Here is a 24175-nt window from a genome sequence, read left to right on the forward strand (position 1 = left end):
CAGTGACAAATGGTACTCTTCATCTGAGTATACAGACATAATATTGCTTGGTTACTAGTAGTATAATGAGTAATGAAAATGGACACATTGCATACACCTTTCTAATATATACATTATGATGGCTCATAGTAGCAGCTGATGGGCTAAATGGATGCAGTACAGTTCTAATTATCATATTTGCCACCATTTAATTTTTTTAAGTTTATAATTGATGCATCATTATTATCTGACAGGTACAGATGTTGTTTCATCTCCTGTTCAAGAGATAGAGGACATGTTTGTCCTAGACACATGATGAGGTCTCCTTCATGCATTACAAAGGCAGCCTTGGCTGGTTACCTGCATCATCAAAGAGGCTGTGTGCTGATCCTGTGGAGAAAGAGTATCTCTTTTCTATAGTCCTCCTGCCATGGATTTCCCCTACTGCCTCCTCTGAGTAATGCTACTAGTAGAATACGCCCAGCTATGATGTTACAGGATGAGGCAATGTGCATGGTGGAAATGTCACATGCTAGTAAATCCACAGTGTCTGCTTCCATGAACTGTTTATAGTCATTTGTTTTATTTAGCCACATTATTTGCTTTGTATCCATATTATAAGGTTTTTGACTCTACAGGTTTTCTGCATCTTCCAAATCTGATATTTGGATGACTTCACGGTTCTTTTGTCAGCATATGTGTATCCATGTGCTTGCATGCTTCCGGCCTGTTTATCCTTTGTGGTTTTCTGTGTTGTGTACCAGGCACTTGGTACTGGGGTTGCAAAAGTCTTTGTTGTTCTGCTTTTGTTTAGATGAGGCCTTTGTCATTGTGTTTTTGGTGGTTTACTTTCATCTTTGGCTACTTAGTTGTCTTCAAACATGTTGCACCCGGGTATCTGTTGATAACAGGGGATATGTTTGCACACGTTGTGCCACATTCCTGTGTTGGTGCTTGGACTGTATTTCATGCGTGTGCCCAGAATACTGCCTGTTTGCCATTGTTTGTCTCCCTGTACTTGTATGAAAATAAAATCTGCTGCTTCAGCTGCTGTATGATGGTCTTGCCTTACAGCATCCATGTTTAGATAATGTTGTGAGACTTCAGACCCAGCAGTTAGTGTGGACACATGCCCTCTATGGTTTCAAGATTTTAGAACTGCTACAGCAGTCTTAGGTAACAGATTGTGATGTTTGCCTTTCCTGTGAATGTTTGCTACTTTGTCATATAGCTATGATGTCTGGGTGTAATTCATAACTGCCCAACTGTTTGTTTTGTCTTCTTGTCCTACAAGTGCTCAGGAATGTGCCGATATGTCCCCGATTTAATTACTGGGGCTGACATTGTGCCCTGCTGCTGATACCACAAAATTACATGTTTTGTCATGAACCTGTAGCATTTTCTGCACTTTAACAGTTCTAAGGCAAAGATATTTAAATTCAGATCCAGCCTTGTTACCCAGTTATAAAACAAATTGAAATACTGTTGTAGTTTTATTTTGACTGGTAGCAAGGAGGAGTCACTTAGAGCAATTAATTTATCTCCATATTATATTAATATTGAGCCTCTACAACAGTGAATCATGTCATTCACAAAAATGTAAATGGGAGGGAAACCAATACTGATCCCTATGGCATGTTTATATTTACTTCTTCTTTCGGCTGTTCCCGTTAGGGGTCGTCACAGCGGATCATCTGTTTCCATTTCTTCCTGTCCTCTGCATCATGCTCTCTCACACCAATCACCTGCATGTCCTCTCTCACCACATCCATAAACCTTATCTTAGGCCTTCCTCTTTTCCTCGTACCTGGCAGCTCAATCTTTAACATCCTTTTGCCAATATACTCAGCATCCCTCCTCAACACATGTCCAAACCAACGCAATCTCGCCTCTCTTGCTTTGTCTCCAAACTGTCCAACCTGAGCTGACCCTCTAATATACTGATTCCTAATCCTGTCCATCCTAGTCACACCCAGTGCAAATCTTAACATCTTTAACTCTGCCACATCCAGCTCTGACTCCTGCCTTTTTGTCAATGCCACCGTCTCCAACCCATATAACATAGCTGGTCTCACTATCCTCTTGTAGGTCTTCCCTTTCACTCTTACTGGTACCCGTCTGTCACAAATCACTCCTGACACTCTTCTCCACCCATTCCACCCTGCCTGTACTCTCTTCTTCACCTCTCTTCCACACTCACCATTACTCTGAACTGTTGATCCCGAGTACTTAAACTCATCCACCTTTACCAACTCTACTCCCTGCATCCTCACCATTCCTCTACCCTCCCTTTCATTTACACACATATATTCTGTTTTAGCCCTGCTAACTTTCATTCCTCTCCTCTCTAAAGCATATCTCCACCTCTCCAGGGTCTCTTCAACCAGGCCCCTACTCTCACTACATATCACAATGTCATCTGCAAACATCATAGTCCATGGGGCCTCCTGTCTAATCTCATCTATCAACCTGTCCATCACCACTGCAAATAAGAAAGGGCTCAGAGCTGATCCTTGATGTAATCCCACCTCCACCTTAAATGTATCTGTCACTCCCACTGCAGTCCTCACCAATGTCACACTACCCTCGTACATATCCTGTACCACTCTTACATACTTCTTTGCCACACCTGACTTCCTCATACAATACCACAACTCCTCTCTAGGCACCCTGTCATATGCTTTCTCTAAGTCCACAAAGACACAATGCAACTCCTTCTGACCTTCTCTGTATTTCTCCAACAACACTCTCAGAGCAAACATTGCATCTGTAGTGCTATTTCCTGGCATGAAACCATACTGCTGATCACTAATAATCACCTCCCTTCTTAACCTAGCTTCCACTACTCTTTCCCATAACTTCAAGCTGTGACTGATCAGTTTTATTCCTCTGTAGTTACTGCAGCTCTGCACATCACCCTTATTCTTAAAGACTGGAACCAAAACACTTTTTCTCCACTCCTCAGGCATCCTTTCACTTCCAAAATTTCATTAAAAAATCTGGTTAATAATTCCACTGCCATTTCTCCTAAGCACCTCCATGCTTACACTGGTACGTCATCTGGGCCAACAGCCTTTCCATTCTTCATCCTCTTCATAGCTGTCCTTACTTCTTCCTTGCTAATCTGTTTCACTTCCTGATTCACTATCCCCACATCATCCAACCTTATCTCTCTCTCATTCTCTTCATTCATCAGCCCTTCAAAGTACTCTTTCCATCTACTCAACACACTCTCCTCACTTGTGAGTACGTTTCCCTCACTATCCTTTATCACCCTTACCTGCTGCACATCTTTCCCAGCTCTGTCCCTCTGTCTAGCCAATTGGTACAGGTCCTTTTCTCCCTCTTTAGTATCCAATCTCTCATACAACTTTCCATATGCCTTATCCTTAGCCACCTCTCTCTTTGCCATGCGCCTCATCTCCTTATACTCCTATCTACTTTCTTCATCTCTTTGACAATCCCACTTCTTCTTCACCAGCTTCTTCCTCTGTATACTCTCCTGTACTTCCTCATTCCACCACCAGGTCTCCTTGTCCTCCTTCCTCTGTCCAGATGTCACACCAAACACCTTTCTAGTCATCTCCCTTACTAGCTCTGCTGTAGTTACCCAGCTGTTCGGTAACTCTTCACTGCCTCCCAGTGCCTGTCCTAACTCTTCCCTGAAATCCACCTCATAATCACCCTTTTTTAACTTCCACCATTTAATCCTTGGCAACATTTTCCATTCGGAAAAACGAATAGTAATACCAAAATGAAACAAAACGAATGGTGACAATATCAAACCAAACGCTTGACGCATTTGACTCAACACAGTTGTCAAAACCACCACATGATAGCCATATAGGAGCTGATGTAAATCAGACTCCTATATGACAAATCACATTTTTGCAGGGGGGAAAGCCCCCCTGTGCCCCCCACACCCCCCTACTTATATAGTCTAACTCCGAGATCGCACTACAGTGGGGATGTGGATGAATTTCCACTCCCCACTGTACCGCAATCTCCATGCAGATAGTCGACTTACACTTATGCGAATGCAGTAGTGCATTCGTATAAGTGTAGTCGACTATCTGGCTCACAAGTGTTTCTGCGCTCGACATTCTGATGTTCGGCACATTGCAGCTGACAGAATGTTGTTCGCACAAATGTATATATACACAAAAAAAAACACTGGCACAATAGTTATCTCAATAAGTGGACTGACAGTCCTAGTGACAGGGTATAATACTCCAGCAAGCTGGAATTCAGCTTTCTTTTACAGCCCTGTTGATTAGTGTGCTGACAAGCTAGGGAATTTCAGCAACCTTGAGGAATGCAGACTGCAGATTATGATATGCCACCAAATCTGGTTTTAGCCTTTTTGACCGTTATGGAATTTGATGGTGATGTACCTCTAGGAAGGTAAATGTAGTTTAATGGTGACTGTTGAGGACTAAACTTTGAAGAAGGGGTTATAATTATTTATGAGCTTTTCGAAATGAGTTATGAAAAACAGTGTGCAAAAAAGTCAACAACAGTTTAAATGAGTATCTAAATGCAGAGATGGTGACTACTTGATTTTGAGCAGTTTTAAACTTTGTACAATGGTCTTCAGTTTTAATTTTATGCTAAAGGTACTAGAGATGGACTCTTTTAGTCATCATAGTCCAATGGCAAGAGAGATCTAAGACTGGTGAATGGATCTGACCTATTTCTACTGCATGAAATATTACTTATTCAGTAGGTTAGGCAAAGGCAGAGCTGAAGAATTTAAGCAATGTGCTTGGAGAGGATTCACAGGACAGAGATTGAGGTGCTTAGATTGAAGTATTTAAAACTGCAAGGGTAATACCTTTTAGTTTTAGTAATCTTCAAATGGGACCAAATTATAGGTGTAGGAAAATGACTTCTAATTACATCACCGATAACATCACAGGGGGAAACACTGAGCAGACTCGTGACCAAAATCCAGTGAAGTATGCTCTCACAGTTAGAACTTAACATTCATACAACTGGATAAGCTAATTAGCTAAGTCAGACCACTAAGACAAATTGTTATAGAGTATGAATTTGCATTGCTGTAAAAACTAGCCAATGGTGAGGTTTCCTGGTTGGCACAGTTGGCATAATGGTTAAGGTCTTTGCCTCTCATGCATGACCTACAGGGTTTGACCCTGACCTCTGCCAATGTCTGTGTGGAGTTTGCATGTTGCTTATGTATCTCTGAGAGGTTCCTCTCACCTTCCAATAAAAAAAATGTACAGGGTGTTCCACTCACTAAAGAATGGATAGCAGCACAGACTCTAGAAGGTGCCTCTTGGGAAAGAGTTGTATAGACCAACTGCTCTGGGCATTAGCTGTGGTGGGCAGCTTGGAGGTGGATGAAAAGATGGTAAGAAGGAGGCTGGGCATCCTCTATATCCATGAGATAAGATGGAAGGGCAGTGGAGCAAAGCCAGTTGGCTTAGGTTCCAGAGTTTACTAGCCAGGAGGATAGACAAGAAATTGTGTAGGAATTGCGGTGAAGGAGAATCTTCTGAAGACAGTGAATGATGTCCATAGAATTAGTGATAGACTCCTGGCCATCAGACTCCAGTGTAAAGATCAGACAATATTCATAATCTCAGCCTATGCCCCACAGCAGGGTTGTGACAGTAAGAAAAAGAGAGCATTCAGGCAGCAGTTGCAGGACCTCCTATATAAAGTAGGACAACATGAGCTGGTGCTGACAACAGGGGACCTGAATGTGCATATCTGGACAGAAAGAACAGGATATGAGGACTGCCTGGGTCCACATGGGTGGGAGGAATAAAGAAGAGGCCATTCCAGATCTCTGTCTGTTAAATGGCTTGATGGTGGTCAAACATAGTTCAGCAAGAAAGACAGTCACAAGAACACGGGCAAGAGTGTCCAAGATGCAACTCAGGTTGAATCCTTCTAGTAAGGAAAGGGCAGTGAAGTAGAATCAGTGATTTCAAAGTCACCTCCAGTGAAACAGTCAGCCCAGAGCATAACCAGCAGTTGCCACAATCAGTTCCAAGCAGTGTCAAAGGAGTCTCTAAGGTCAACAGAGGCTAGGCTGAAGACCTGAAATTTGACTGGAGAGACAGCACAAGAGTTCAAGGAAATATTCAGGGCTTGTGCACCTCAGGAAGAAGTGGAAATAGGTGGAGCTGAAGAAGAATGGCAGTGTCTCAAAACCATGTGTGAGGACTACAGAACAGCTAAGCAGCTGAACCAGGTATGGGCATAAGGTACATAAGGAAATCTAGTGGCGAGTGGCAGTGAATCAAGAGAGTTTGCAACAGTTTTCACAAAACCCTGACATCATGTAGAAAATAGGGAAAAATGGGGTTCACAATGATGATAATGAGGCCAAAGAGTTCTCTCTTGACTTGAGCATAAAGCAAACTTATGATGATCTCATCAGCTGCAAGGTCATTCTTGGTAGGAGGCATGGAAACAGTGGCCACTGGCAACACTTCAGCAGGTCCGTTTTTGATGCTGACAAGCATTATTCCTCTACTTGCTGACCACGTGACGTCACATGGGAAGAAAGATAAGCTGTTTTAACAGAAGATGGTAACTCAATTTGCTCCTTTTACAACTGCATCTGATCGTGCCATAATTACTTACTATGATGCTTTAATTAAGCATCATCTTAAAATATCTGAGTAAGCAGAATGTAAACAACAAAAATACTGCAGTAATAAAGCTTTACTTGGCAGCTGGTGAGCTTGCTGACAGTGTTTTTTTTAATTTTATAGCGTCATATAAAAGTTAATAAATTCACTTGATTCTGAACATCTGCAAACAGAACATTTCTATTCGTGGAGGCATCTTCATGGGACTTCTAGACAGTGCAATATAAAAATTATGAGAATTATTTTAGACATATCCAAAGGCTCAAATGCATTATTTCTAACCCTTTAAACTAAAACGAAAATGACAGAAACCAAGAGAAATAGCTAATTACAGAATCCCACACTTGTATTAGTCATGTTCTCAAGAAAAGAATTAAGTTAAACTGTTCACAGATTTTATGCTCTCCTGTGTACATAATTTAAAATACATAAGGAAAATTATTGCAAATCTTTTTTTTTAAAAAAAAATTGGAACACTAGTAAAATGATAAGTTAATACTGTTCTATATGCCCCACTACTAAGTCTCATTGCAAAATTAAAGCAAGTTCAATAGTTCATGAAGGAAAATGTGTTGCTTTTGCATCAGAAATGTTAATTGTTAGACTTACTAAGGAATGTATTAAGTGTATGACTTTTAGTTTTAATGTCACCCATTACCAAGTGATCAGAATGCATATAGAAATACTCACTTTATGCAAGTCTGGAAGCAGGTCTTGATACAACGATCGTATAAGCATATCTAGTGTTCGCTGGCGCTTCTGAGCAAATGTTGGTGTTTCTAAAGTGGCCTTTTCTCCATTTATTACTAGAAAGCAAATGCATTAGAACAATGTCAGAACAGTAACTTACACATATTCTTATGTTAATATCTCTTATGTGTAATGTGCAAACTTTTTAAAATACTTATTTATGTAATCTAATAAAAAAACAGACAATTTCTTACTGCACTCATTCTTGCAAGTATGTACTGGCATATCCTTTTTTGTTACTACTGCTCTGTTTTTGAATTAGTTCTTTGAAATACAAAAAAATCATGCAAGTTGTACTCAAAAATGATAAAAATAAATTTGCGGAAGTCACATTTCAGGGTATCCAAAATACATTCCGATGGCAATGTTTGTGATTCACACACAAAACTTCACATCTGTATACTGCACAAACTGCTTCAGTACACTAACCAAATGAGTGATGCTTTTCCAAATTTAATTTATATTTTATTTTTCTTCTCTTTCCTTTCCTTCTTTCTCAAGCAACTTCTAGCAATTGACCTGTGCCTTGAAAACGAACAAAGCTAATCTGTAAATACTATCCAGCAAACATACTACATTTTTAATTCTGTTTTTTTACTCAATACATATTACCCTTATTTCTTGTGCAAGTACCTGTGCTATGTTATTACCCTGTACTACTGCCTTGTTTTACCCTGTGTTACTGCAGTTTTCATTTGTTAAGGGTTTGGGGGTTGGCATAATGGTTAAGGTGTTTACCTCACAGACAAGAGGTACAGGATTTGATTCTCACTGAGGGAAATTGGGTAGGTGTATAATGCCCCACATAGATATCTAGCCTACTACTTAACCTATGAAGCTTGGGGTTTGGCTGACGTGTCTCCCCCTGTATATCAGCCCAGTCCTCGTGTCAACAAACTTAAATAAATAAATTTGTATCTTGTACTTTAAGCAGTTAATATCACACAATTATCTTGGCTCAGAGTAAACCATTTTTTCGCCATTAGCATAATGAGCAAATTAATTGTGGCTATAGTATTTTAACTATAAGAAGTTATTGTATGGTGTGTGTGTGTGTGTGTGTGTGTGTGTGTGTGTGTGTGTGTCTGTGTGTGTGCGTGTGTGTGTGTGTAATCCGGTATTCCTCAAACAAAAAATACAGAAGTCACATAACCATTTAGTATATAATCTCCCAGAATACCTTTTTTGATGTACTACATTCAGTTTTAAACAATTTTTTTTATCTATTTCTGTAAGAAAATAAAATAAAATAATTTGCAATATTATCTAATGTTGAGCTGCACAAAACTGCCACTAACAAGATCTGTAAGTGTAATTTTCCAGTGTGCACATAAACTCTTTCTTTGGTCACTGATGTATGCTTCTTTTAAATTGCAGCCAATATAGGCTGAATGGCCAAAGTGCAGTTTAGAACTCAACAGATTTTGTAATGGATAAAACAAGCAGTAGATATGAACTTTCATAGCATGTATGATATTTACCTACTTCATTGCAGAGATTCTGTTTCAGAATCATGATAGTCATTTTAAATAAAGATCTTTTTAATTGATTATCATTTCCCCACCAGTATTCTAAGCTATGCATTGTCAAATATACTTTTTTTACATTTGATATTTTCAATGCTCTATTTCATTGTCTATTGTTGCTCTGTTCATTCTGTGTTTAGAACTGTGGCAACTTTAGTGGGCTTCCTACTAAATGACAAACACAAGTGCACAACTATGAACTCTGACTTTCAAAAGTTGATTTAGTGGTCTCACCATGCTTAGACATGTGAACTTGTGTTTGATGTGAGAACATATTCGAAGTCAGCAACTACATTATATAGAATGGGTCAATAAGAGACTTATTTACAAGACACAGAGCTAAAGATAAATGTACAAATAAAGGCACAATGTGGATATTCATATAGCTCAGTTAATAAACGGTAAAATATTTATATAGGCCATTGTAGTAAAATTACAAATAGGAATATGGAAACGGTAAAGCTAATAATGATACAGTAGGCTAAAAGGAAACTGAGGAAAGCACCCAGTTAGAATGTATATAATTTTAGTTTTTATGTTATAAAGAGAATTACTGTGACCAAAGACAAATTCTGGGGCATCGAGGAGACAATAACTGGTACCACTTTATTACAGAGCTGAGATTCCTGGAAACCACTTAGATACTGTTAAAAAAAGACAACAGAATATATCAGATTGGATACAGGCAGAAAGTGCCCAGAAAATGAATATATTGTGTACTCAAGCAATGCAGCACTATTCATTTTCTATGTATTCACACCATGCAGGGAGATCAGAGTAGGACATGCAGGGACATGACTCATACAATTGGCAACAATCAGCCGCAGGGTATATGATATGCATTTCCAAACAATATTAAAGTGTGTTACGACATACAGACCTTAGAACCATACTGCACCCATAGATTGTTGGTGTAAAGCATAGAGCGCATCACAGGCAGACTGAAAGCTGCTAACATACAGGCAAGTAGGCCAGCTCCATATGCAAACAAACACCTATGTAATTCGACAGCAAGTGAAGTATTCTGGTAATGATATTATTTAAGAAAAGCAAAGGAGAACTAAACCAAAATCAGCCGCACTGATTATATTCTCTCTGGGGAAAGGCAGGGAGAAGGGAACACAACATAGTATTATTAATTTAATATTTCTTGTGCAAACTTCTTTAAAAATGAGGTAAGACACATAACTTCCAGTGTATTTTTAAAAGAATTAATAAATGACAGCATATATTCCAGCTGTAATGCAATGAGGCACATCAACGATCAACTTAATATCTTGTGTCAAGCTCCCAAGTACTCATCCGGGAGTATTTGTTTGTCTAGATGTGGACAATATATATACTAAGTAATGAACGTATTAAACAGTTGAAGACCAAACTGCCTGAAGTATTTTTCTGAAGGAAAGCAGAAATAGAATGCTTGTCTCATACATTTCTGCCAGTTACTGAATTTATTAGTGAATGGGCCACTAAACCACAGCAAATTCAGCTTTGTAATACATACAAAAATCTTAATATGGAAATGCTTGGAATATGGAAAAGACTAGGACATATGGCAGATTTCAGCGTACTTAAACAGTAATCACAACTGGGTGTTGTATCATATGATTTACACATGATTGCTGCAATTTAATCATGATGCTGTCTGAGGGATTGAACAAAGCCAACTGTGGGAAACTCTTGTGTTACCCACACTCAGGATGTATACGTACGTCTGTATGCTTGCACTGCTCATCAGTACAGTGCAAGATATGCTGCTGAGATGGGAGCATCTTGTCTCCATCTCATGTTTGTCTTCTTAAGAGATAACACTTATGTGCTTTTGGAACTATCAAGCTCAACTGCATTGTGTTATTGACTGACACAACTATCAGTGGTCTACCAAACAGACAAAACTTTTACATGGGGCAGGGCAACAATATGAGGAAAATTTGGGAAGTTCTGTAAAAGTCTGGGCAGTTTAGAGGTATGGTTACTGGTGATATGAGTGATCTTATTGCAAGTAGTCATATGTCTGCACTATCCAGACCTTTTCAAAATGTCTCATATTCCTCATATTTTTGTCCTGTCCCATGTGTGAACTAAACTTGCATATTCTAACAGAAAGCCAGCCACTCAAGAAGACTTGAACTACTGGGATCTGTGTGATTAACAATGGGCACGCTGACTGGGTCATCTAATCAGCATGTGTGCTTTTGAATACTAATGGGCATCTACTGTACAGTTAACTTTAACATTTAATGAGTATCACATTAACTTACTTAATCATCAAAAAATGAAACAAATGTTTCAACAGTTACAGAAATAACTGCAGTCTGTCGCTCAGTAATAAATGCATAAATGCAAATGTAAAGCAAGTAAAATAGAAACCATACACATTTAAATCAAGCAGGCCAAAATGCTCCAATATAGTCCTCCAAAGAAAGAAAGATTAAGTTAGAACTCATATGAACATTGTGCATCAAGCTAAACCTGCTCCCCCAATAAGCTACATAAATTAACTAGACTTCTGACAAACAAGAAGCCACTGGCCATAAAGTCATTAATTCATAGTATACATTTGGGACTTGACAGATACCATATTCAGTCTGGCTTCTGGGGCCCCAACAACCTAAAGTTTAGGATGCCTTGGAGTAACACATTACAGAAGTAACAAATGTGTCGGTGATTAATAACTAATACTTATCAATTCACAGGCTGAAGATATATTTTACCCTACTGTAAATACTTATTGAAATCAATTACAAGTACTTGTTATTTGTATAACTAGTTGGTAAGGGTAGAAAAATATATACAAATAAATATATATCTATATAAATGGGTCCTTGTCACATGATCAAATGCTGTTATGATTGATGTTCACATGATTGAGTGACGTTCTTGAATCAAATAACATTGACTTCTTAAAAACATGACACTGTTTCTTTTTGCAGGAACCTGGACTGTGCAGGATTATGGCACAACAGGGATCAGGGTAGTGGTTCTTTCCCCACAGTGTGGTGTGATACTGGAGTTGGAATATATAAGTAACAGGGAGTGTGCAAGGTGCAGGGGGATTTTCCCCCTCCCAGCCAGCTAGCCACTTCAGCAGGCAAGACAGCCAGCAAGCTAGCCACTCCAACTGGGAAGCCAACCAGTAGACCTCAACAAAATGACTGGCACCAACGTAGAGCAGCAAAAATTTAATAAGAACAGTAAATAAAGTAGCAAAGCTTTCAGGTATCCAGTACTCTTCTTCAGTGCTTAAGCTTTGCTACTTTATTTACTGTTCTTATTAAATACGTTGCTGCTCTATGTTGGTGCCAGTCATTTTGTTGAGGTTTGCTGATTTTCTTACTACCGCACCTTCATTCTGGGAAGATTTTTGTTGAAGCCAACCAGCAAGCCAGCTAGCCACTCAAGCAGGCAGCAAGTCACTTCAGCAGGGAAGCCAGCCAGCTAGCCACTCAAGCAGGGAAGCAGGCAGCAAGTCACTCCAGCAGGGAAGCCAGCCAGCTAGCCACTCTGGCGGGAAAGCCATCCAGCTAGCCACTCCATCAGGGTAGCTAGCTAGCCAGCCAGGTTCTCCAGCAGGGAAGCCAGCCAGCCAGTCATTCCAGCAGGGAAGCCAGTTAGCCCAGCATAGACTGTGACAGTAGTGGTAAGTAAGTACAAATAGTATTTTATGGCTCTATCTTTTTAAAAATGGGAATATTGTGTTTTATTTCAGTTATTAACTTTCTAATATTTAGAGGTAAATGGGGTGCACTGTACAGTATTTAAATCTGAGTAGTAGTTATTTTGAGATTTGCAAGTAGCCGTTTTTAAAGGTATAAAAAGTATCTGTGTGTGTGTGTGTGTGTTTATGTATGTATGCAGGTGTGTATGACTTAATTTAGAATTGTTTTTGTTTTGGGATGATTTGGAAGCAGTAGTTTTTTAAAGGTTAAAATGTGTGTATAGAAGTTTTTTTTATTTCTGAAAGGGGCAATCTTCACAGATAAATGTAGTGAAGTCATATATTTCTATTGTTATTGTGGCTGTTTAAGGGTACTTTGCATTTACAGATGGAAATATTTTGGGATAGTTTGCACTTTTTGGGTGGAAATGTGTGTAATTTATTTGTTAATACTGTCTTCAAGAAGTTAAGTTGTACTGCTTTGGGAATTTTTTATAGTGGTTCTTTAGTGATGACGTGCAAGAACTACTTTAAAAGTAAAAACGTGTATGTGTGTATAACTTTATTTTCTGAGGGGACGTGTTCGTGGGTAAACGTAGTGCACTTCCTATTCTACTAGGTACATGTTGTGGTTGTTTCAAGACAGTTTGCTTTTATAAGTGGAAATGTGTGTACTTTATTTTTCTTGCTACCTTCAATAAGTTTAAAATGTACTGCTTTGATTATAACGTGAATATGACCGTGCTGCTGTTGGGCCTGTTCTTTATTGTATTGTTGTGCTGGCTAAATTAGTGCTGTTTATTTCTCTTTTTCTTATTATTTGCTTTGTTCTGAAATAAATGAGGTCCATGGGGTCTGCTGTGCATTGTAATTTATTTTAGACTAGCTGTTAGTGATGTCTTGCAAGAAGTACTTTTAAAAGGGAAATTTTTTTTTTTGGGGGGGGTGTTTAGAAGTTAACACAGTACATTTGGAATTGTGCTAAAAAATGTCGTTGTTTCAGGACAGTTTGCTTTTATAAGTGGAAATGTGTATATTTTATTTTAATGCCATCTTCAATAAGTTTAAAATGTACTACTTTGAGTATAGTGTGAAAATGGGTGTGCTGCTGTTGGGCCTGTTCTTTATTTCATTGTTGTGCTGGGTAAATTAGTGTATCGGTTTATTATTTCTATTTTTCTTAATTGTTCTGTTCAGAGGTAAATAGGGTCTATGGGGTCAAATGCATATTCTAATTCAGCTTAGAGTGGCTTTTTAGTGATGACTTGCAAGAAGTACTTTAAAGTGGAAATATGTGTATAACTTTACTTTTTGTAGGGGTGGGGGGCATGTTCAGGGTAAACAATGCATTTGGTGTTCTGCTAATAGATATCATTGTGGTTGTTTCAAGATGGTGTGCTTCTGTGCAGCATGTAGATTTTTTAGTTTTCTTGTTTCAGAATGGTCATGGTTAGTGTAATAAATAAAATTTAAGACCTTTTTTTCCTTTTTTAAATCAACATAATTATCTAATATGAGTACTGTGTTTTTTTCTGTAAAGCTTATTTACTGTTACAACTGAGTAATGTGTGTGTTTTTGCAGTAATGCTTCACGTTTACTGTTAAAGCTGAATATATTTAAATTGTTTGTGTGATGTCAGTATGCTGTAATAACTTGACACTGTTGTACCCATAATTGCATCGCCTTCACTACTCCTGTGGTGATGTCATGGTAAAGGTTATGGCCAGTGTCATATTGGCCACACCCCCATGTCCGACTTTGGCTCGCTTAAAAGGTGGCAATCCTATGTTCATATGACAGGGACCTATGTATAAATATACATGTAAGTGTGTGTGTGTGTGTGTGTGTGTGTGTGTGTGTGTGTGTGCGCAATATGTGGCACTAAATGATTGTCACTGTTGATGTGGTACCCTGACCCCATGTGCAAAAACAGGAAAAAGGGGCTGTGCATTGTTGGACATGCATATGCATGTGTGAGAATATATGGTACCAATTTACTTTTCTGACACAGAGAGATGTTAATACCCACTGAAATCACTTACTCGAATCCTGCTACAGCAAAGTTCAGAGTATTTGCCTTTGGTCATAGCTGAAATGGCAATTGTGGTACAGAGTGGTGTGTGTGCGATTGTGGTGTGGCAACTGAATTGCAATGCCACAGTTTATCCAGGACTGAAAAAAATGGTTTGCATCAGTAGTGTCCTTAGGTTAAAAGCAACTTATTCCATTTAAAATGGCAATATATACATTTTTAAGTGAATACAGTGTGTTATACATAAACAAAAGTTTATTTGTTTTATATTTTATGTATTATATTTATTTTTTCCGTGTGTCTTTAAATGCAGTCAGTTTAGATAATTACATAATTATTCCAATTAGATTTTTACTGGACTAGCTAGTTCTACGTAGATATAAACATTTTCATTGTGTGCTGTATGTTATTCTGATGAAGTCCTTCTACTTTGGATGAAAGCACTCAATTTGTAAGAAATAAATACCTATTCAATTGTTATTTAAGTTGGTTAGTATTAGGGGTGGTTGTTCAGTGTTCTGCAAGGTGCTGTTGTCTTTTTCATTATGGAAGAAGGTGGATGAGCGGATTATTATCCACGGCAACTATTTAAGGAAATGGCAGCCTTGATGGGTAATTTGACTGTGCTGGTTCAACAGTTATCTCAGCAGGTCTCTGCAACTGTGGTTGGCAGATGAAGTGATTAAAACCACAGTGAATATTTGCAACATAACGTCCGGCATTTGTCTCAAGAACCTATTTTTTTGAGAGTTACTCCAACCCAAAGGTAGCACAGTTGCCATGGCAATGGCTTAAACAAACCTAACATTACTGTGTATAATCTGACATCCAATGGAGCATCAGGAAGTGGAGGTGCAACCCATAATTGTTCTTTCACCCTGCATGAGTGGCTTAACAATGGAAAAGACTGGCAGTTTGTGCCTGAAGTCTATAATGAATTTACCATTTGTCTCGAGAAGCAGTTAAAAATACTTCATGATTTAATTTTAAAATACAGGAAGCTCCTGCCTGAGAACTGTTATCTTTGAGAGTGTGTAAGAGCTGAACAGATACCCAAAGGTTTAAGGACATGGAAGTATCCCACAGGGCTGGAGAAGTACTCTGAACTACACCTTGAGTTAATTGTACTGTTTAATAGACACAGTTGTGAACTGTTGTAGAAAAGATGAGCTTCATTTACCAAAGCTGACCATGTTACTGCACCCATACATAATTCCTTCTCTATCATTCCTAATTCTTACCATTCATTTAAACCCCCTATAAATATTCTTCTACTTGCGAGAAATGCATATACATCAGTAATCTGGAATCCATGCTTTCTCGTGCCAATGCTGGTACTCCTGATAAAGAGGAGATTGCCAGAACAAACACCACACCACACCACCCACATCACATAGTCAAGCACAACACACACACCTATGCAGAGATACTCAATACAAACTTACCTAAACAGCAGAGACCTCCAAAACACACTGCCAGACATTCCACACACAACACCACACACATCACAGACAGCAGGCAACACACAGTGTTTCACAAACACAGCTCATAAGGCATAACAATAAACCAAACATACTAACAATTGGCAACTCAGTTGTGAGACACACCGATGTCCCCCTCACCAGACTCAACAAGGAGAAGGTCATGGTTAGCTGTCTGTCAGGTGCCAGAATCTGCCACATCAGACACGCACTTAAGTCTCTCCACAACAGGTACAAGTATGACTCTGTCATTGTCCATGTTGGCGTGGATGACTTCAGACATACCTCCCTGGATTATAGGAAGACAGACATGATTGAGCTCTCAGAGTACGTCTCCCAGGCAGTTATAACCCTAGCCCTAAGCAGCATCCTACCTTCACCAATAATGATACCACAATACCAACAAAAATTAATTGACTTAAACAACTGGCTTAGTTTTTGGTGTCTTACCAAGGGGATCCAGTATCTGTCTGCCTGGGATGATATGGTTGACAGGCCTTGATGCTGCTTGATTCTGGACAAGGCTCTTGCCCCCCATTGTGCCTTTTTAGGCAATGTCCCAAAGACAAATCTTCCAACATAAAAGAACTGTCAAAATGCAAATTGAAGGTCATGCTGCTTAACACTAGGAGCCTTAACCTGCAAATGTACTCACTAGAGACTCTCCTCGCATTGGAAGATGCCAACATCTGTTCAGTCACGGAAACGTGGCTCAAGGCTGCAGAGAGCACCCCTAGCTTACCAGGCTATACCTCATTCCACACATTCTGACCCCAAAATGAGGTTGGGAAGATTAAGGGTGGTGGAGTCTTTATTTTCATTAAAGACAAGCATACCTACAGAGTGGTTTACCAGCATGATGCACTAGAACTACTCCAAGTGCAACTGACAATTGGCAAGACACCCATCCAAGTTACAGCCTGCTACAGACCCTCTTCCATGACTCAAAACACCCACTCCTCCTACCTGGACCTACTTGACTTCATCAAGGTATCCCCTAACAACCTGATCCTCGGTGACTTCAACTACCCCACCATACAGTGGGTGAATTATTCCTGCTCTAATGCACTCACCCATTGATTCCTTGACTTCATCAATTTTAATGCACTAGACCAGCTTTTCTCATCCCCCAGAAGGGGAGATAATATTCTAGACTTGATTCTCACCACCATGGGTGACTGCTGCACCACCACCATGGGTGACTGCTGCACCACCACCATGGGTGACTGCTGCACCACCACCATGGGTGACTGCTGCACCACCACCATGGGTGACTGCTGCACCACCACCATGGGTGACTGCTGCACCACCACCATGGGTGACTGCTGCACCACCACCATGGGTGACTGCTGCACCACCACCATGGGTGACTGCTGCACCACCACCATAGTAAGTTCTTCCCTGGTGAAGTTTCTATCCTCTCCAACCCCCACCCCAGCTGTAACCAGGCTAAAAAACGTCTCAAAGGCTGACTACAACCTTCTAAGGGAGGGTATGCAAAGCTTCACACTACCGCCTCCCTCAGAAGATGCAGACAACTATGTTGAACAGTATGCCAGTACAGCATACAAGCACCTGTACAACTGCATGGACTCAGCCATACCCAACAGAGCTAACACCTGTTCCTCAAGGAAACACAAACCTATCTGGTGGACATCCTCTATCAACAGGCTTTACAACAAAAGAAGAAACTGTTATACAACGGTAAAACGGCACAAATTCCCAAATGGAAAAATTCCCTCCTTAGCCTTAACAAGCAAATTAGATCACTAGTGAAAACCTCCAAAGCTAATTATGAATAAAAACTAGCCCCTGAAACAAAGGGTAACCACAAAGCCTTTTTCAGTTATGTCAAGAATCTCCATGGCAAAGCCAAGGTTTGTTCTGAATTAGTTCGTAATGGTACCACTTACACTTATCCTGCTGACATAGCCAACCTGCTAGCAGATAGGTTCAGTGCAAACTTCACTCCCCTGTGCCCCCAAAGGCTAATTCAACATCCCTGATACCTGTCCCTCACCTCACATCTCCATAGATAAAGTGTTAAAGGTCCTATCCAAGGCAAAGAACACAACTTCCATGGGACCTGATAATATCCCAGGCTGTATTCTGCACCATCTCCAGCAAGAACTAGCTTCACCATTGAGCACCTTATTCAACCATAGCCTAAGTACAGGCTTCATTCCAGCAGAGTGGAGAACTGCCATTGTCATCTCCTTGCACAAAGGTGGTGCCACTACTGACCCTGGAAACTATCGCTCCATTAGTTTCACAAGTCTGATCTGTAAGGCATAAATCCCTATCTCATCAGGTGGGTAGCTAACTGGCTCACTGATAGGACTCACAAGGTCAAAATAGGTGCCTCCACCTCCAACAACAGAACTGTCACTAGTGGTATTCCCCAGGGATCAGTCCTGGGGACCCCTATTGTTTGGCATCTAGTTCTTAGATGTCCAGGCAAAGACAAAAGCTTATGGCTGATCAAGTTTGTGGACAACTGTAAGTTGGGTGCTGTCACTGACTCCCCAAATGATTTTAACATACTATAAGAGGGTCTCATAGCAACAAACGACTGGTGCCAAAGTCATGGCCTTAAGATAAACACAAAAAATGTATTATCATAAGATTCAGCAAAAACACAACCTCTGTTGTCTACCACATCACTGACAACCCCCTAAACACACAACCTGTGGTGAGATCTGGGTACACAGGTTGACAACAATCTCACATTCAACCATCATGTAATGGCAGTGGTCAGAAAAGCCTTTTACTTGGTTCATCTCATAAGTAAAGGGATTGCATCCCAAAAAAAGGAGGTTATTACCTCTCTGTACTGCTCCCTCATTAAGCCAATAATTGAGTACAATGCCCCATTTCATACACACCTCTCCAAACACCTGCACCAACTGGAAAGGCCACAGAAATACCTCACAAAGACAATACATGGCCTCCAACACCTGTCCTATGTGGACAGGCTCAAATCATTATCACTCTACTCGGTATCATACAGATTGCTCAGAGGTGATCTGTATTTCACCTACAAGACAATCTTGGACCTTGCCCTACTAGAGATGCTCCATATCTTTAAGTCTAACTTCTTGTGCATTACCCAACTGAAAGGCCTAAATCTAATCTGCAACATTAACAAAACCTGCTGGAGACACAGGTTTGTCTCCCAGAGGCTGCTGTCTCTGGAGTAGACTCCCCATACACGTTAAACAAAGCACATCCCTGACCCTCGTCAAGTGCAGCCTTGATGAGTGGATAGGAAACCACAAATTTGTCCCAGGGATTCCACCTGTGTTCCTCAATGACAGGGGTGACAGGTGTTGATTGAGGTTTCTTTTTTGGGGATAAACTCTTGGCTAGGCTTGTAAGAGCCCCAGGGCCATTAGCCTAGCAACCTCCTAATATCCTAAAATAGCCAAGAAATTAGCAAGGGATAGACACGAGTACAAAGCTTGGAAAGCTTACCCTCTCCCCTCCATATTTTGGTACCCCCCAATGATTTTTTTAACCAAGTTTGTATCACTGAAGTTAATGGGGTTGGTAATACTGAACTGGGTGATTTCACAGAGGGAACAGTAGAGGCTGACCCTTTAGAGTCCTCCCCCGCGAGGAGATCAGAGAGGCTGAGGAATCAGAGGAAGCAGAATACAATGACCCAGGCAGGTCTGAACAGATATCAGCAATGATACTCTCATCAGAGGGGTAGAGGGAGAGGCAACCATTGGGGATTATAAAATTTACAGTTACAGTGAGATTAAGGTCACTTTTTGTTTGAAAAAGGCCTAACCTTTGTTCCAGCAAACAAAGCTAAGCTTGATGAGACCCTAATTAACGTAAAACTTTTTTCTAGGAAACCGAATTTTTGTTTTTGTTTCAAAAATGATAATGAAAGAAATGAGTATCTGGGAAATGAAGGTAAGAGACCCAGCATATTCAACCTCCCCCCATTATACCCCTTAGTTTCCGTTTTTGAAAGAATGTGAAAATTTGATATTAGAGAACTGTTAAACACCTCAGATATTAACAAGTTGAATTTCAATTTAAGTGGGGCAGAATGGGACCTTCTTAAGGACATCATTAACAAAACAACAGGTGAGGGTGAGGAAACCAGACAAGGGTGAGGACATTATCATGGGTACAAATGATTATATCAACAAAATATTTACCATATATTATACAGACACATATGAAGAAACTTCCTTAAATCAAATGAACTTTGCATATCATTGTATTGATTTCTTACTGGAAGATTTATTAGTCAATGAACAAATTAGTTTGAATACAGTTTTTTTATATGTACCCCAACCAAAAGTATCCACTATCTTTGGGATTCCGAAGATTCATAAATGATTATCTGATCCTCCCCAAGACCCACTGTGGATACCAAAGGCAACTCTTCCCTTAGCAAAATGTATTGACCATATTACCAAGGGGGTTTTGCAGAATGGTGTTTACCTTTTCAAGGATTCACGGGACTTTTTATCAAAAGTCTCTAATGATGTATATACTGATGACTTAATTTTTGTCACCATCGATATTCAAGACCTTTTCTATGTCATTCCTCATGATGTTGGACTTGACGGATTTTATGAATACCTATGCTTTAATTCTGACCTTGACCACACTAGAATTCTTACACTCCGAACCTTCATAGAAGCTGTTCTTGAAAACAATTTAATTACATTTAAAATCAGTTATTTAGGCAGAAAAGTGGTGTGGCAATGGGGGCGACTTGCACCCCTGTTTTTGCCAACATTATTCTAGCCTTCTGGGTTGGAAAATTTTGTGTTTTCTTTGGACTTTAGAAACTGTTGGTCCCTACATGTAGATTTTCTTGATGACGTTGTATTTTGGAATGACACTGAGGAGAGATTATGTCAATTTTTTTTTTATTTTTATACACTACAACTGATTTCCTTAAGTTGACCATGAATGTTCAAGTTGATTGCATAAACTATCTTGATGTCTCAATTCTGAAAAACAAAAATCTAAAGAGGTTTGAATCTGCTATCTACAGAAAACTGACATACACTAATTCCCTATTACACTTCAGTAGTTGGCATCCTATACATAAAAAAAAAGTTCTTAGTATAAGGACAGTATGTCAGGTTAGCACGTATGGTATCAGAGGAGATTGGATTTCAGGAAGAGTTTAAGTTGATGGACATGTTGTTAAGGACAGGCTACCACAAAGTCCTTTTGTTGGAGATTTTAAAACAAGTTGAAACCAAAAGATCATTGGGGCATTTTACTCCATTGCTAGTGGTCACAGCCCCAGGATGGGCTAGTACCTCAGAAAGGGGATACAGTCATGAGCAAAACGACTTTCAGAGAGCATTAATTCTGCCCTTTAATACACAACATTAGATCCATAGTTCAAAAGAACTGGAACACTTTCAAGGTAGTTCCAGAATATACTGAGGTTATAGGTGAGGGCCCCTGAATAGTTTATAAAAAAAATGTCTGCTGTAAGGGATTTCTTGAAAAGGCAAAACCTCCTGTGGTCAATGGTAGAATGGTTAACTGTGGTCATTGTACACAATGCAAATATATTCAGGAAGGGTCCAGTTTCTGGTTGGAGAACTATGATGAAGTTAAATTGAAACAGAAATATTACTGTGACAGCAAAAGTGTTATTTACATGGCACAGTGCCAATTTTGTAAAAGTTTCTATACTGGAAAAACTAAATGGACCCTGAATGAACATAGTTATGATATCAATAAACACGTCGAAAAGAATGCGCTTTAAAACACAAAAATACTGTAATCAATTATTCAAGTTTTTTGTTCTTGATCATGTTGGGGCAAAGGGGGGGGGTGGCCTTTTGATGACTTCCTTGAATAAAAGAGTTAAAGTGGCAACTGAATTGCAACACCACAGTTTATCCATTTTTCATTAGTAGTGCCCTCAGGTTAAAAGCAGCTTATGCCATTTAAAATGGCAATACACAATGTTTCTAAGTGAATACAGTATTTTTACATGTATATAAAAGTTAATTTGTTTTACATTTTATGTATTATATTTATTTGTTCAGTGTGTCTTTAAATGTCTTCAATTTAGATAATTACACAATCATTCGAATTAGATTTTTACTGGACCAGCTAGGTCTAGGTAGAGTTAAAATGTTCAGTGTCTTCTGTTTGTTATTCTGACAAAGTCCTTCTACTTTGGACGAAAGCACTCAATTTGTAAGAAATAAATATGTGTGGTGGTTTTCCGAGTACATCTTTCCTTTCAATTGTTATTTAAGTGGGTTAGTGGTTGTGTGTGTGCAAGTGTTTGTGGATTAGAGTTAGAGGAAGGACTAGGTAAGGGAATAGTTTCAGTGTTGCATGTGCACATTTTTGTGTGTGGGAAGTGAGTCTGTCTCTCTTGTGTAGTGGTACTGTTAAGGAAAGTTTTTTTTCAGACAGTAAAGTGCATGGCAGGAATAAGGAGCAGGGTTAAGGAGAGGGATAGGATTATCGTTAACATACATGACTAAAGAACTTTCCCCTAACAGAACCACTATTTAGGGAAATTATGTCTGTTAGTACCACTAAATTTTTGGATTTTCTTTATTTTTTTACTTTTTTATTTAAATTGATCGCAAAAGAAAAATGACTCTTTCCTACGTGATGACTTTAATGTGGGGTATGGTTAGTTTGTGTCTTTTGGCTGTATTTGTTCAATTTTTGTTTTGTTGAGATTTTGCCACATCATTTTTTTGCATTGTGATTAATGAACATACTCACATGTGCCCACACACACACACACATATATGTATGTGTGTGTGTATATATATTTTTTTTTTTTTGAGAGAGAGAAAGCAAGATAGGGAGACTAAATATGGTAGAATATAATTTTAGTCGACACAGTTTGATCCACTAGGCAGATAAGCAGATGGTCAAGAGGTACGCAAGATAATTTATTTATTTTACATTTGTTAATCAGGAATGTCCGACTGGACACTGGTCCTTTTTCAGAGGAGGCCCAGGGAGAAAAGCTCCACACACAGCATACAAATACAGATAAAGTAAGATTCCAATTACAGTAGGAGAAATACAATGACAACAGCAACACACAATATCTATGCAGTGATGCTAAATCTGATTCAACTTATAGTTTGATAAAATAGAGTAGAAATAACATACATGAATATCACACAGAATACAGAAAGCGTGACAGCAATTCAAGTTGATGGGTGTTAACAGGTTATGGTTTATACAGAGAGTTTATATGGAGAAATGCAGTTTAAGACTTCTATGATTTGTGGTCAGACATGACCCCAAGTTGTAGATATTAGGTGTTAGCACTGTACATAGACTTATCTGTAAGGGATATAAAAGTTCAGTTATTACATATTAAATCTAGATTTGAGAAACATTATACACTGGAAATTCTAGTCTAGCTGATATACAGAGAAGAACTGAGGTTAGCACTTTGATAGATTAGTTGATTGAAGTTAGTTAGAAGAGTTCAGGAGTTGCAGGTGAATTTAGACAGGGCTAAAGATCATACAGTTCCCAGGATTGGGGAAATAAACATTTTCATCAGTATTATGCAGTCTCAAAATTAGTATATACAATTAGCGCTGGGGTTCCCTTATAAAAAAAATAATGAATTTTCTTGGTATTTTCAGTTTTAGTTTTGCAAGCAACAAAGTTATTGCTCCAGGCATGCTCAGTTAGGTGTCGACATTAGGCACATTGAAATTTAGTAAGTCTGTTATATTTGGTAGAACCTTATATGAATGCAGTGGCCTGCTATACCATACTGGATTGTATTGGCCCCTACAACAGTCCAGAAATAAGCACCTTATTGTTTGTATGTGTGTGTGTGTGTGTGTGTGTGTGTTCAGTTCAGCAGATAAAAGAGCACTCATCCATACCTGAACTCTCTGGTTCTGGAATACCCTGTCTAGCACAAAAATTAACTCCAAATCATAATTTTGTTTGCAGTGTTCATGGCATAAAGGCTCCAAGTTTTTGATTTTCCCAAGTTATCTGAAGATTAGTGATAGTGATAATATTAATATTTTGCATTCCATCATGGCTTATGGTGAGCATTTTAATTTCTAAAGTCAAAGACTCAGTCCTGTAGCATTATGGGTCCAGAAACGTTCCTCTGTAC

General features: G+C 39.1%; 1 protein-coding gene across 1 annotated transcript in view; it reads right to left on the minus strand.

The window, feature by feature from the left end:
* The window catches only part of GARNL3 (GTPase activating Rap/RanGAP domain like 3), a 3522664-nt gene that overhangs the window by 1012668 nt on the left and 2485821 nt on the right, over positions 1-24175 (minus strand). The window contains exon 16 of the mRNA XM_044057887.1: positions 7296-7411. Within this exon, the coding sequence (XP_043913822.1) occupies positions 7296-7411 (116 nt within the window). The remainder of the gene's footprint in view (positions 1-7295; positions 7412-24175) is intronic.

This window comes from Protopterus annectens, chromosome 16.part0 (genome assembly GCF_019279795.1).
Source record: "Protopterus annectens isolate FY-2018-M chromosome 16.part0, PAN1.0, whole genome shotgun sequence".
Lineage (NCBI taxonomy): Eukaryota > Metazoa > Chordata > Ceratodontiformes > Protopteridae > Protopterus > Protopterus annectens.